This window comes from Salvia hispanica, chromosome 4 (genome assembly GCF_029641045.1).
Source record: "Salvia hispanica isolate PSC_SH4W2 chromosome 4, Shi_PSC_v1, whole genome shotgun sequence".
Lineage (NCBI taxonomy): Eukaryota > Viridiplantae > Streptophyta > Magnoliopsida > Lamiales > Lamiaceae > Salvia > Salvia hispanica.
The window spans coordinates 59,879,616-59,892,496 of record NC_142695.1 but is presented as its reverse complement, the minus strand read 5'-3'; the positions used below and the strand labels follow the sequence as shown (position 1 = coordinate 59,892,496).

The window sequence follows — 12,881 nt, the reverse complement described above, 5'->3', positions numbered from 1 at the left end:
ACTCCAAGTCTCCTATTCTTGGCTTTAACACACAATTGAGAAGGCCTATCTAAAATTCTTAAATTCATGAATTTCCATTCGATTATTAACATATTGTGTGTGTCTGTTTCAAAGAGTGGATGGTCTTGCCGTCTTGCTATTCAAATCAACTAGTCAATTGTTCTTGAAATGTGTATAATAATTCAAAGAACATTCTATACACTATTATTTAAATAAAAATACTAATAATTAAAATTTTTATTTTGTTTTATTAATGAGCATGTAGATCAAGTCTAATTGAATGTTTATTTAAAATTCTATTGACCTCCAAAATAAATTAAAGTAATTAGATTTTTCCTTAATTTATCGAATTTAAATTGATTCATTTCCAACGTTGGAAAAAACTTACAAAAAGAAACCAACTTTAGAAACTATATTATACAAAAAGAAATATTCCATAATTGTATTATTGAATAACAATAGCTTATAAAAAAAATTATTCAATTAAATAATATTTTAATAAATGAACGCCGTGCTAATCGGGGAGGTATCTTTGGAACATTTCACAAGAGGCTTTGACAAAAATGCATGAATGCATCAAATTGCAACTTGACCCTAAAATTTCAGTCCATTTTCACTGTGGGACCATCTCCTATCAATTTTTAATATCCCACAACTTTTGACCATTTTATTTTCACTATCTTATGTCATTTGTTATTTCTTTTGTTATTTTTTATTTCTCTATTAGTTGTTAGCATTTATTTTTATTTTGAAAATATTTTAGGAGATAAATTTTCAAATAGTCATTCTAGGGCAATGACTATAGAGTTTAGACGAATTTAGACCCAATCCCCCAATAATCAATTCTCTCTCCCCAACAAATCTAGAACCCTATTCCAATTAATCTCCAAGAAATCCTCAATTTCAAACAAATATTTACATCCACACAAAATCAACACCAGCACACGTATCACTACATGCGCAGATGTCGATTTTTTTAAAAAAATAATACATCAAAAAAATACACCTACCCCAATTCCACGCACACGTATCAATACGTGATACGTGGACCACGTGGCCCGGTGCTGATGTTGGAATAAATAAGAAATATCAAGAAATAAATAGTCATTCTTGTACCCTTATATTTGGTCTTCATTCACTAGTCTCAACCTTCCAAATTTGTAGCCGAGTCTTTGGCTATCTCTAAAGACTTTGCCCATCTAATTTTCTCTATCTGTTCCATCAAGAATAAAATGGCCACACAAGGTGGACTCTCCTTTGATCCAGATCACAGTCTCATCAGACTGTTTCATCACAGAAAAACCCTCTTTCACTCTCATCAGCTCAAAATCCACCACATTTCGCCTCAAATGGAGGCTCCGGACACCATTGAGTTTCCGGTCTGCGCCTCTGAGGATCGCGGGAAGAGGAAGGTTCTCGACGTGATGGAATTATTCCCCGAGAAGAAAGAGGGCTGTGGCCGCGAAGACGACGGTGAGGAGGAGGAGAAAGGGATGGACAAGTTAAGAGGAGTTAATGTATGTTTCTATCTTTTTTTTGAAAAAAAAAATTGTTGATTTTGAATTTTTTTTTTTTTTTTAAATTTTTGTGATTTTGATTAATTTTTTTTCTTCCGGAAGATCGGATTGCATCTTACGACGGGGAGTGATGAGTCGGGAGTCGAGGATGGGGGGTTGTCGATTCCGGAGAGCAAAAGAGCGAAAATCGAGGTGATTCGAGGCTCCTTCTAGGCTAAAGAAGTTGTTAGCTAAAAATCTTAATTTTATGTAAATATATAGTACTATTGAAAAAGAAGTTGTCATTTTTTATGGTGAAATCTTAGATGAATTTGATTTGTGTTGGTACAAGGTGGCGTTTCTTCAAGCGGAAATGGAGAGGTTGAATTCGGAGAATGATTGTTTGAAGTCGGAGAATGCTCGTTTGAAGGAATATATGTTGCATCAAATGGCGTCCGGGGGTTACGAGGAGGGTTCGTTGTCCCCGCCCGAAGGGCAAACTAGTCGGGATGTCCACGACAAAGATGTCGTGGGTGATCACGAACGGTGTTTAGAGAGCAAGGGTCAGAAGCTCGCACACTCTCCGAGAAGCGCCGATCAGGCCGCTGAGGCTACTATGAGGAAGGCCCGTGTCTCGGTCCGTGCTAGGTCCGAGGCCACTATGGTATGTATATTTTACTTATTGAATACATTTGGACGAATCTCAATAAATATCTCATTTCACATTTATACTTTTTAACAAGTGACCTGTGACCCCACATTTCACTAACTAATTTAATTAATACTCCATTTATTTCTTAAAGATGGAAATTCTTTCTTTTTTTATTTGTTTCTTAAATAGAAACTTTTCATTTCAAAAAAGTTCTTTCTCTTACGAGGTCATACTCATTTTCAACTAACACACGTTTTAAGTTGGTTCCTACTTCTTTAACTTATTTCCCCCATTTTCATTCACATAATTAAACAAATTTTTTAAAATCCGCACTATTCAAATATAAGACATCTTATAGATCAAGATGAAATATTCTTAGTGAATTTTGTGTTTGTTACAATGGATTTGGAATTAGGTGTGGTAAAATTAATTAATTGATATGAATTTTTAATTCTAAATTAGTATTTGATAAAACTAACTATATTTGACATTGACTTCTAGGTGAATATTTTGTCTATGCCTATATAGCTCTTTATGTTTGAGGTATAATGAGATCATAGAGTAAAAATTTTCATTTTAGTTTGTACATCAAATTACACTCACTTTTATTGTTGTAATTTTTCTAATTCTCTCTTAGTTTACTCATCTTTTTTCTTATCTTCTTATTTTAACAATTACACGTTAAAAATTTATGGCGTTACGAAATGACATTATTTTTGCGAACAGAGTGAGTATTATGTTTCCATAAGAACTGTTCTTAAAATTACAAACTATGGCAAAAAAATTGGTATTTTCCACGGACCTAAACTTGGTCGCTAATATCATGAAGTTACGCTTTGTAGAAAATTTGTACGATTCTGATTTTTCCCTAAATTGCTTTCAACGTGACATATCAGATTATGTAGGTGGCAAACTGGACAATATAAGAGTCGGCGTCACTTTTAATTGCAGTGAACGACGACATTGTGTGTGTTACTTGAGTTTATTCTCTCAAATTTCATTGGAATTTCCAAATCGTTTGAAATTCAGTATACTACAAAAGTTCTTGATTCTGGTGACCAAGTTTTAAATTCGTGATACCAAATTTTGACTAAAGTTTGCGTTTTCAGGAGCCAATAACCCCAAAGGTTGAACCATACATTAAAAACTCTCTCTACGCGCGCGTACGCGCGTGCTGGGGTTGTTTTCAAAACAATGTGTTTTGGTTCATATTTTACAATTTCATCAATTTTTAACAGTCAATTGTGTTTTAAGTCTAGAGTTGGTCCCTTATATCTGCATAAAAACATATTTGTTCCGAATATTATAAGTGTGTTAGCTTTTGGTCTAGACAATGTGTATTGGTCCATATTTAACTCATCGATTAGGTCAAAACGCGATTGACCGTTAATTTGTTACGGAACCGTTAAATATGGACCAAAACATATTATCTCTAGGATAATAGTACATTTTATGTGTAGGACCAAAACATTTTTTTGCCAAATGCACAAGATCAATTTTGAACTTTAATCTAATCTTAAAATGTCATAAATGTGAAAAAGTCTAGGCGATGAATTTCTCAATCTCACCCTCCAAATCCAATATATCAAACACATAATTAAAATTTTCTCTCTTAAAGATCACCGATGGATGCCAATGGCGCAAGTACGGGCAGAAGTTGGCTAAGGGCAATCCATGCCCTCGTGCATACTATCGTTGCACGATGGGCGTGGCTTGCCCTGTCCGAAAACAGGTACGTCCCGACATTCGTATCTCATCTCCTATTTCGACAATATCACCGATATCGTCTAATAGAAACCTAAACACTATTCCATATCTCTTAGGTCCAACGATGCGCGGACGACACGACCATCCTCATAACGACCTACGAGGGAAACCACAACCACCCGTTGCCCCCGACCGCCATGGCCATGGCGTCGACCACATCCTCCGCCGCGAGAATGCTCCTCTCCGGCCCGATGCCGAGCGCCGACGGCATAATGAACTCGAATTTCCTTGCTAGAACCCTCCTCCCCGGCCCGATCTCGGCCCCGGCCACGATCTCCGCCTCGGCCCCATTCCCAACCATCACACTAGACCTTACACAATCACCCAACCCTCTCCAATTAACCAAACCCTCCAACCAATTCCCCCTCTCCTTCCTCAATCCGTCCACGGCCGCGGGAAGCTCCGCGGCCGCGGCCGCCTTTCTCCCGCAGATCTTCAGCCAGGCCTTGTACAACCAGTCCAAATTCTCCGGCCTACAAATGTCCTCGCCGGAGCTCAATCAAGGGCCCCACGATCATCCATCGCCGCTGCATCAGCAGAATCATTTGAGTGAAGCCGTGAATGCTCTAGCAACGGACCCGAATTTCGCGGCCGCTCTAGCGGCCGCGATCTCCTCGCTTATAGGTGGCGGCCCGAGCCCCAATAACGGCAACGACAGCAGCAACAACAACAACGAGCAATAACAACAATGGCCAAAGTAAACCCCTCATTTTATTCAATTCTATTAATTATGTTTGCTTCCTTACAATAGATTCAAAACTCAAAAACATTAAATTGTGCTCTTCGTTTTATTTTATTTTCTTTAAATTTTGAATAATTATGTATATATTGTTAGATGTATAATATCAATAAAATTTATAGAGGAAAGATGTTATCATTTTTGTACATATTGAGAAATTTGAGGATAGCGTGTGTTAGTATTTTCAATTCTTGGAGATTTTTGTCAATGCTATTTGTATTATTCTCATATGGAGCCAAATGAGTATGAAGAAAATTTAAATGAAACAAATCAAATATTCAATCATATTCTCTCACTTTGGCATGTTTCATGTAGTTGGTAAGTTTTTATTTTGTCCTCGTATATTTTTGTTGTCATTCAAGTCGTTTCCATAAATTGAAGTCAAGTATTGGAGTCAATTATAATGTCTTGATTTTCTAGAATCTTTGGTGAAAGCATTTACGCGGTTTATACAACTTGATCAAGGATCATTGTCCAACTCAATTATGTAAGTTTCATATGACTTGTTATAACAACTTGATCATTGTCCAACTTGTTATATTTTCTTCGTACTTATCATGTAGTATACATTTGTACTTATAATAGATGACCCGAAGTCTTGACTTAATGGATATGCTGAAAATATAGTATTATTTGTTGCTGCAGTCCCTACTTTCCTTAGTTTTTGAGAAGAAATTATCTCTGTGACTCTATACGAGAATATCTCTACGAATATTCCATATTTCTATTCACCAATTTGTTAAGGATAAAGTTCCTTAACTCTAATAATTCGCGTCGAACGTCGCGGGAGCTGTTGCCTGACGATCAATCCGACGTCAAATTTAGGGATAAAAGGTAGTCGCTGGAGCTTTGCCGGTCAATCAAACCAAGAATGATACGATAAATGCGTAAAAATAAGATAAAAGGATAATTGATATTTCTTGAATGAAATAGAAGAATACAATATCTCCTATTTATAAGACTACTCTGACTTAGGGAACAAGAAATAAAGATACTAAGAATATATGGAAAGATATGTTAAATCAATACTAAACTAAATAATAGAGATATGGGATATTCGTAGAGATATTCTCGTATCAGACTCAGTCTCATAACTTGGTTATTTGATTATTGTTGATTAAATTCATATTGGATATTTTAGTGTAATTGGATTAACTTGATTGATCGGTTATTGTTATAATGATACATCATTTAAGTATGGAGGTGCGGAGTGCACGCTTATTTGAATTCATTATGATGTTAGGGGCGAAGCCCCTAAACAGATGAACGGGGGTCCGGGGGCAGCGCCCCCGGGTAGCGGGGTCCAAGGGGCAGAGCCCCTGGCTGTTTTATTTCCAACAAAGTTGCTGTTTCATAAATTCATCCGAAAATGTAATTTCTGAAAATCGAAGGACTAATTTGCAATTTCGAAACCTTTTTGAAAATCAGTTATTTTCAGTTAAATCCCAACGAATGCACTGTTTCGTCAACAGCTGCATCGGTTCATCTTCTTCAAAATCCGATCAAGTCTTCTGGTTCATAATTTCGAATACACATAAGAAGGTTCTGAATTCTCTGAATTCTATCCGATCAAATAACTTTGGTAGAACCACCGAAATTGATTTGATCTGAAAGTGTTTTGCACGACTTTCAGATATCCATTTTTCTGCTCTCTATATTGAATCTCCCTGACAATTCATAAAAACAAAAATTGATTGAATAAACAAGTCTCTCTTCTACATTTTAATCAACCGGTAGGTTCATGATTACAAAAGTTATTTCATTTCTTTGTAGAAGTAAACAATAGTAACAGCATAGATAGATAGGACAATATATCATGAGCGATTGTAATATCGATTCTAAAGTCACTTCTTTTCTTGAACGATTACTGACATTGAGTGCATTATATTGAACTTGCGAAAGGGTGAATGCTTTTGTTTGTTAAACCAAATGTTAAGATTTCGCTGAATATTTATTTCAAATAACATTTAAATTATATTTTATATTATTTATACATTATTTTGACTTAATATAAGGTGTGAGTTTTTTTGTAATCGTTTATGTATACTAGCTAGAAGAATTAGCAGTGTTAAGTAGAGGTGATATTATCCCAAAATATATTATCAACGAGACTTCATTAAACATAAATCTAATTTGTTGAAATTTATAACAAAGGCTTATAAGTAGGGGTGGGAATACAGATATCGGGTATTAGGTTTACATGTACCCAACTCGATACCCGCCGGGTATTGGATACCCAATATCCAATTTTATGGGATTGGGTATGGGATTGGATATTGAAATTTAAGATAAATCGGGTATTGGGTAACCCGAATGGGTATTGGGTATTACCCGAATATCCAATTTATTATTTAAAGAATTTTTTAAATTAGGTTTAGCCATTTTGAACTTCAAGAGCTGGGCTAATTTATTTAATAATTACAACTTACTAGGTTAACTTTCTCTAAACTTATATAAATAAGTCAATCTCTCTTACTATAGGCCACGACTTCTCCAAACTCTCACCTCGCATTCATCCTCTGGAATAATTATTTTGACTTTTAAATTATATTATTGGTTACTTCTACAGTTTAATTAAATGCGTAACTTTTATTATTTTATTTACATATTCCATAACCAATTCTCATGGGGAGTGTTATATTGCTAACTCATAACTTAATTGTCAACTACAACTAAATAATAGCCATTTTAAATATTCAAATTAAGGGCTGAGATCATTAATCCCTAAATGTCAATAGGGGTATTAATGTCAATTAACTACATGTTAAGTTATAACTAACTTTTAAAAGAAATCTCAAAACTTTAAATTCATATAACATATATCAAATTAAAGATAATTTTATAAGGATTCCAACGATATCCAACATGTATATGTTCCGACGTCAAAATTTGAAAAAAAATTTAAATTTTTTAAATTTTTTCGTACAAGCAGAAATGTTAACATACTATATAAAATATGTCAATATAATACATGTAGAATGTCAATATAAGCAATGTGTTAACATTCTTAAAGCATTGTGTTGACATTCTCAAAGCATTGTGTTGATATTTTTGAAACACTATATTGACATTTTCATCCAAAACCCTAATTTGAAGTTTTTTTTTTATCTTTTTTTTTATTTTATTAATAAAAATGAAAATTACACGTGGAAAATTGTAGACCACACGTTTTCTAAAATCCTATTACCTTAAATTAGTTGTAGTTAGCAATTAAATGATGAGTTAGCAATTGATCACTCCCCCATAAATATAATCGTATACTTTAAAATAAAAGTGACCAATTTTTTTTTTAATTTTATACTACCAAATAAATGCAACATCAAACACATTAGTCAATTTAAATATTTCTATATTTATATTAATATATAAAATTTGAATTTTTTATTAGTTATTAACGCACGTAAAGAGTCGGGTATTTGGGTACCCGATACGTCGGGTATGGATACCCGGGGTGGGTATTGGAGTACCCGAAAATATATCGGGTCGGGTTTTGGATATACATTTAGATGATTTTTGGGTTTGGGTACCCGATTTTTTCGGGTCGGATATCCACGGATACCCGTATTCCCAACCCTTATAAGGTCTAAAGTTGAAAAAAAAATTTAAACTGAACTAAGAGCAACCTTTGATTAATTAATAGATATAAAATATTTTAAATATAATAAAATATTTTAATTATCAAAACACTTTTGTGATATAGCACTGAATTACCAAACAACATTATCCCACTATTACAAATATTCCAATAATGGTAATGTTTTAATATCATTTTATCCAATTGTTCCGCTTTAGAACTCCCAACTGCTGACTTTTCAGCTCGCAGTACTTTCTTGATTCGATCATTTCTCCGGTGTCTTCTTCTCCTTCAGGTGATTCTTTCAAACTTCAGATCTTTCTGTGCAAGGTTCAATCTTTTTATGGATAATCCTATTTCTATTGTATTCATGTTTCCTGGCATCAATTCAGACCAAAAAAACTGTCTTTCGATTATTCCCAATTTCCCATTATTCGAATTTCACTATCACAAAACCTAATTGAAGAGGGCCCTTTTCAATTTTAACTGTAAAGATTCAATCTTTGTATAACCCCTCTCAATTTCTATTGATCACTTAGGTTTTCACTGCTTATACAGTCAACACAGTGGTAGAAGCTAATTTTAACTGATTTTGTTGCAGTTTTTGGGATGGGTAAAAGGCACAGCTTTGCCACGGTTTTTCTTTTATTCGTGCTGTTTAATTCAGCTTTTGCTGCTCGTGATGATGGGTTGCTGAGAATTGGGTTGAAAAAGAGGAAATTGAATCAGATTGATCGGGTTTCGGATGGGCTTGAGTCGAAGCAGGGGGGTTTAGGGAAGGATCGTTACAAAATCCGTGGCGTTAGGGGAGATTCGGGTGCGGATATCATTGGTTTGAAGAACTATTTGGATGCTCAGTATTTTGGTGAGATTGGCATTGGGACCCCTTCACAAAAGTTCACTGTGATTTTCGACACTGGGAGCTCTAATCTTTGGGTGCCATCGTCAAAATGCTACTTTTCTGTGAGTTTTTTTGGTGTAATTTAGGTGTATTCAACCTTGTTTGTGTGTTCTTTAAGTATTTTGTGCGTGTGATCGATCCAGGTTGCTTGCCTTTTCCATTCGAAGTACAAGTCAAGCCATTCAAGCACCTACAAAAAGAATGGTATGCTTAATGTCTAATGATGATTGTTTTGGATAACTTCGTTTTGATGTGGGCGGTATGATCTTTGTGATGGTGATTGTTTGAGATTGAGATTGAAAATATGTGTAGGTTTTAGTTTGTATCACATGAATAATATGGGATATTATCATTGACTACGAAAAATGCAAATTCATAAGCTTATGCTGAATAGTTTCAATGTAATTCTCGTCGGTCTAATGGATTTCCGATCTATATAAGAACGGTAGTATGTTTTGTCGTTTGAGATTTCATATATGGTCGTTGTTTGGTGAAGGTAAATCTGCTGCGATTCAGTATGGAACTGGATCTATCTCCGGGTTTTTCAGTGAAGATAATGTTAAGATTGGTGACCTTACTGTAAAAGATCAGGTATTTCTAGGAAACAACGAAAGAAGTAGGGATTATTTTCGATTTTTTCCTGATTTAACATATAAAGTCTTTGTCTTGTTAGGAATTTATTGAAGCTACCAAAGAACCCGGCATCACATTCTTGGCAGCTAAGTTTGATGGCATTCTCGGACTTGGATTCCAGGAAATTTCAGTCGGCAATGCCGTTCCTGTCTGGTATGCACAAACACAAGCATACACATGTCTTAATTCACAAAAAAGTCTTTAACCTCGAGGATTCGAGAAGTAGGGTATCTATTCATTAGTTTATTATCCGTAAGTAGTGGGAAGTGGGAACTCGTTGACTAATTTCTAAGAACAGCGGATCTGATTCCCGGCATAGAGTCATTTTCCAACCATTTCAAATTTCTCTGTTAATAGTCGTGAAATATCAGGTACAACATGGTGAATCAAGGCCTTGTGAAGGACCCGGTTTTCTCATTTTGGTTTAATCGTGGTGGCAACGAAGAAGATGGCGGTGAGCTCGTTTTTGGTGGTGTCGATCCTAACCATTTCAAGGGCGAGCACACCTATGTTCCCGTCACTCAGAAGGGCTATTGGCAGGTGTCCTTCTAAACCTCATCGTGTTTTTGCAATCGTTTCCCCACTTCAAGCTAAATTCTCTCTGTTTTGTTCAGTTCGACATGGGCGACGTTCTCATTGGTGGGGAATCAACAGGTGACTTATGACATCATTATATGACTTTCTGATCGTGTATTTGATTTTTCGATGGTCTATGAGCTAATCTTTAAAGCTTGTAGGATTTTGCGCTGGCGGATGCTCGGCCATCGCAGATTCTGGAACTTCATTGCTGACTGGACCGACTGTACGTACTCCTAGTTACTTAGTAGACCTAAAATATGTACTTCACTCGAGATTGAATTGGCCGATGATACTGTGCTCCACTAAACGTCTTATGCTAGAAATTTGGGAATCGGAATTTTGTTGCATATTTTCGATCCTAAAATTTGGCTAACTTGCTAAAATTCTATGTTCAGACTGTGATCACTCTCATTAATCATGAAATCGGAGCTTCCGGGGTTGTAAGCCAGGAATGCAAGTCTGTCGTTTCTGTTTATGGACAAACCATATTGGAAATGTTGTTGTCTGAGGTGAGTGAGGCTCTGATTCCCCTTACCAACTCACAATTCTAAATCCAGTCGATAAATTTGCCGAATATTGTATTTCTATAACGTTTCTTCGTGTTGCTATTTACAGGATGAACCTAAGAAGATCTGCTCCCAGGTTGGTCTGTGCTCCTTCGACGGCACTCGAGATGTTAGGTCAGTACCCCTTCACGCTCGACTTATGATGGGATGATTGCCATTTAAGCCACAAATTTGTGTCGACTTCCGCTCAATGTCATACTTTTGAAAGTGGAATATAAAAGCATGACTTTTCAATTTTTCGCAATTGTCCCACGATGGTCAAAATCAAAATTAATGACAAAATTAAATATGATGTGACAACAAAACAACGTTGTTTTAGACTGGACGTCGTCATTCTATTTTTGTGTGATTTTGATAATTTTCAGACGATTGTGAAGAATTGAAAAGTTGTGATTATTCCACTTTCAGAAGTTATTAGATCAGATGATTTAAATGACAATAATCTCAACTATAATTATAATATAGATAAAAAAGTTCGAATAACAATCGCACCGTATAATAAAACACTCATTGTTCATTGTGTTTAACTTTGGTGGTTTGATGCTATTATCTTCGTTCGAAATTTTTGTTGATTGACACGAGTTTTTGTGAAACTATGTTCAGTATGCTTATCGAGAGTGTGGTGGACAAGGAAAGCGACAGCAACTCACACGGCCTCGGTGATGAAATGTGCTCGGTTTGCGAAATGGCAGTCGTGTGGATGCAAAACCAACTCAAACGGAACCAAACACAGGAAATGATTCTTGACTATATTAATCAGGTAGAATCAAAATTCAATCTTTTCTGGAAATGTTTTTCTCCTTTTATGTTCTGATCATTTCTTTTAAAAATTATAGCTCTGTGATCGGCTTCCCAGCCCGATGGGTGAATCATCTGTCGACTGCAATGCTCTTTCTTCGATGCCCAATGTTTCCTTTACCATTGGTGGTAAAAAATTTGCTCTCACCCCGGAACAGGTTCGATACATCCCCAGTCCTTTTTAGCTTTCATAAATGTGGTGGTCCTTTTTTCTTGCGTCGTATAATCTTAGTTCTCCCTTATCTACGGATATCGCTGCACAACTTGCCTCATAGTACCGTACGCTAGTTGATGTGATGCTAAATACTCAAAGAGGTGGACACATTATCACTTTTTCTCATTATAATCGACACTTTTCTTTAGAATAACCGACATTTTTATAGTTAGATTGTAAAAGAACAAATGACACTTTTCTTCATGAGAATCGACACTTTAGGACGCCCTCACAGATGTCTTTGCGTAAACTATCATCTTTTTTTTTTGTTTTCCAATTATTTTCTGAACTATCGACGCTGTCTAATTAATAACCAAACTAGACTGAGGATCGTCGGGAATTAGACTTGAAAACTGCTATTACATTTCATGTATTCCTTTCTCTCAATTTCTCGATATAACTATCCGAAACTATTGTCATCGTGCTTGTATTCTTGCTCGTGTCAGTACATCCTAAAAGTCGGTGAGGGCGACGTAGCTCAGTGCATCAGTGGATTCACAGCCTTAGACGTGGCCCCACCCCGCGGCCCTCTATGGTACGTAAATCTTCCATTATGACTGCGCTCGTTTCTCGAATCTCGACTTATATTGGTGCGGTGGTTGATGCAGGATTCTCGGGGATGTTTTCATGGCGCAGTATCACACGGTCTTCGACTACGGGAATATGCAGGTTGGTTTCGCTGAAGCTGCTTAAAATGCATTTCTGTTTCTGAAATCTAATTTAAACTTTCATGAATGTTTGAAGTGACAAATATATGTATACTTGCTTGAGTTTATTCATCTCATGTAATTCTGTAAATTGAATAATTTAAACTTTGTGTGTAAGCATATACGTAAAATATACAGTTCCTGCCAAGAATTATTCCTTTTCTTCCTAAATTATTGAAGGAATATCGTTGATTGCCGAAAGAATACAATTATTTACTTAAATAATTGTATATAAATGCTGTGTTAGTTTAGGTG

General features: G+C 35.7%; 2 protein-coding genes across 2 annotated transcripts; both read left to right on the top strand.

Annotated features, from left to right (window-relative positions):
• Positions 1–1,140: 1,140 nt before the first annotated feature.
• On the top strand, positions 1,141–4,727 carry LOC125197089 (WRKY transcription factor 6-like). Its single transcript, XM_048095791.2, has 5 exons — positions 1,141–1,517; positions 1,620–1,709; positions 1,849–2,160; positions 3,767–3,880; positions 3,972–4,727. Exons 1-5 carry the CDS (start codon positions 1,233–1,235, stop codon positions 4,596–4,598), a joined length of 1,428 nt encoding a protein of 475 aa, XP_047951748.2. The 5' UTR covers positions 1,141–1,232; the 3' UTR covers positions 4,599–4,727.
• A 3,640-nt stretch (positions 4,728–8,367) lies between these two features.
• Positions 8,368–12,787, top strand: LOC125195549 (aspartic proteinase A1-like). The gene is made up of 14 exons (XM_089056021.1): positions 8,368–8,523; positions 8,830–9,191; positions 9,273–9,333; positions 9,626–9,720; positions 9,803–9,915; positions 10,134–10,302; positions 10,377–10,416; positions 10,500–10,564; positions 10,737–10,850; positions 10,957–11,021; positions 11,511–11,667; positions 11,744–11,863; positions 12,366–12,454; positions 12,528–12,787. Exons 2-14 carry the CDS (start codon positions 8,838–8,840, stop codon positions 12,610–12,612), a joined length of 1,527 nt encoding a protein of 508 aa, XP_088912147.1. The 5' UTR covers positions 8,368–8,523; positions 8,830–8,837; the 3' UTR covers positions 12,613–12,787.
• Positions 12,788–12,881: the final 94 nt, after the last annotated feature.

Bases quoted from the DNA above. Each gene is read 5' to 3' on its own strand.
- LOC125197089 (XM_048095791.2), top strand. From the start codon at position 1,233: ATGGCCACACAAGGTGGACTCTCCTTTGATCCAGATCACAGTCTCATC. The intron at 1,710-1,848 runs GTGATTCGAGGC...TGTTGGTACAAG, and splicing joins GCAAAAGAGCGAAAATCGAG to GTGGCGTTTCTTCAAGCGGA. The intron at 2,161-3,766 runs GTATGTATATTT...TCTCTCTTAAAG, and splicing joins CTAGGTCCGAGGCCACTATG to ATCACCGATGGATGCCAATG.
- LOC125195549 (XM_089056021.1), top strand. From the start codon at position 8,838: ATGGGTAAAAGGCACAGCTTTGCCACGGTTTTTCTTTTATTCGTGCTG. The intron at 9,916-10,133 runs GTATGCACAAAC...GTGAAATATCAG, and splicing joins GGCAATGCCGTTCCTGTCTG to GTACAACATGGTGAATCAAG. The intron at 10,565-10,736 runs GTACGTACTCCT...TTCTATGTTCAG, and splicing joins CATTGCTGACTGGACCGACT to ACTGTGATCACTCTCATTAA.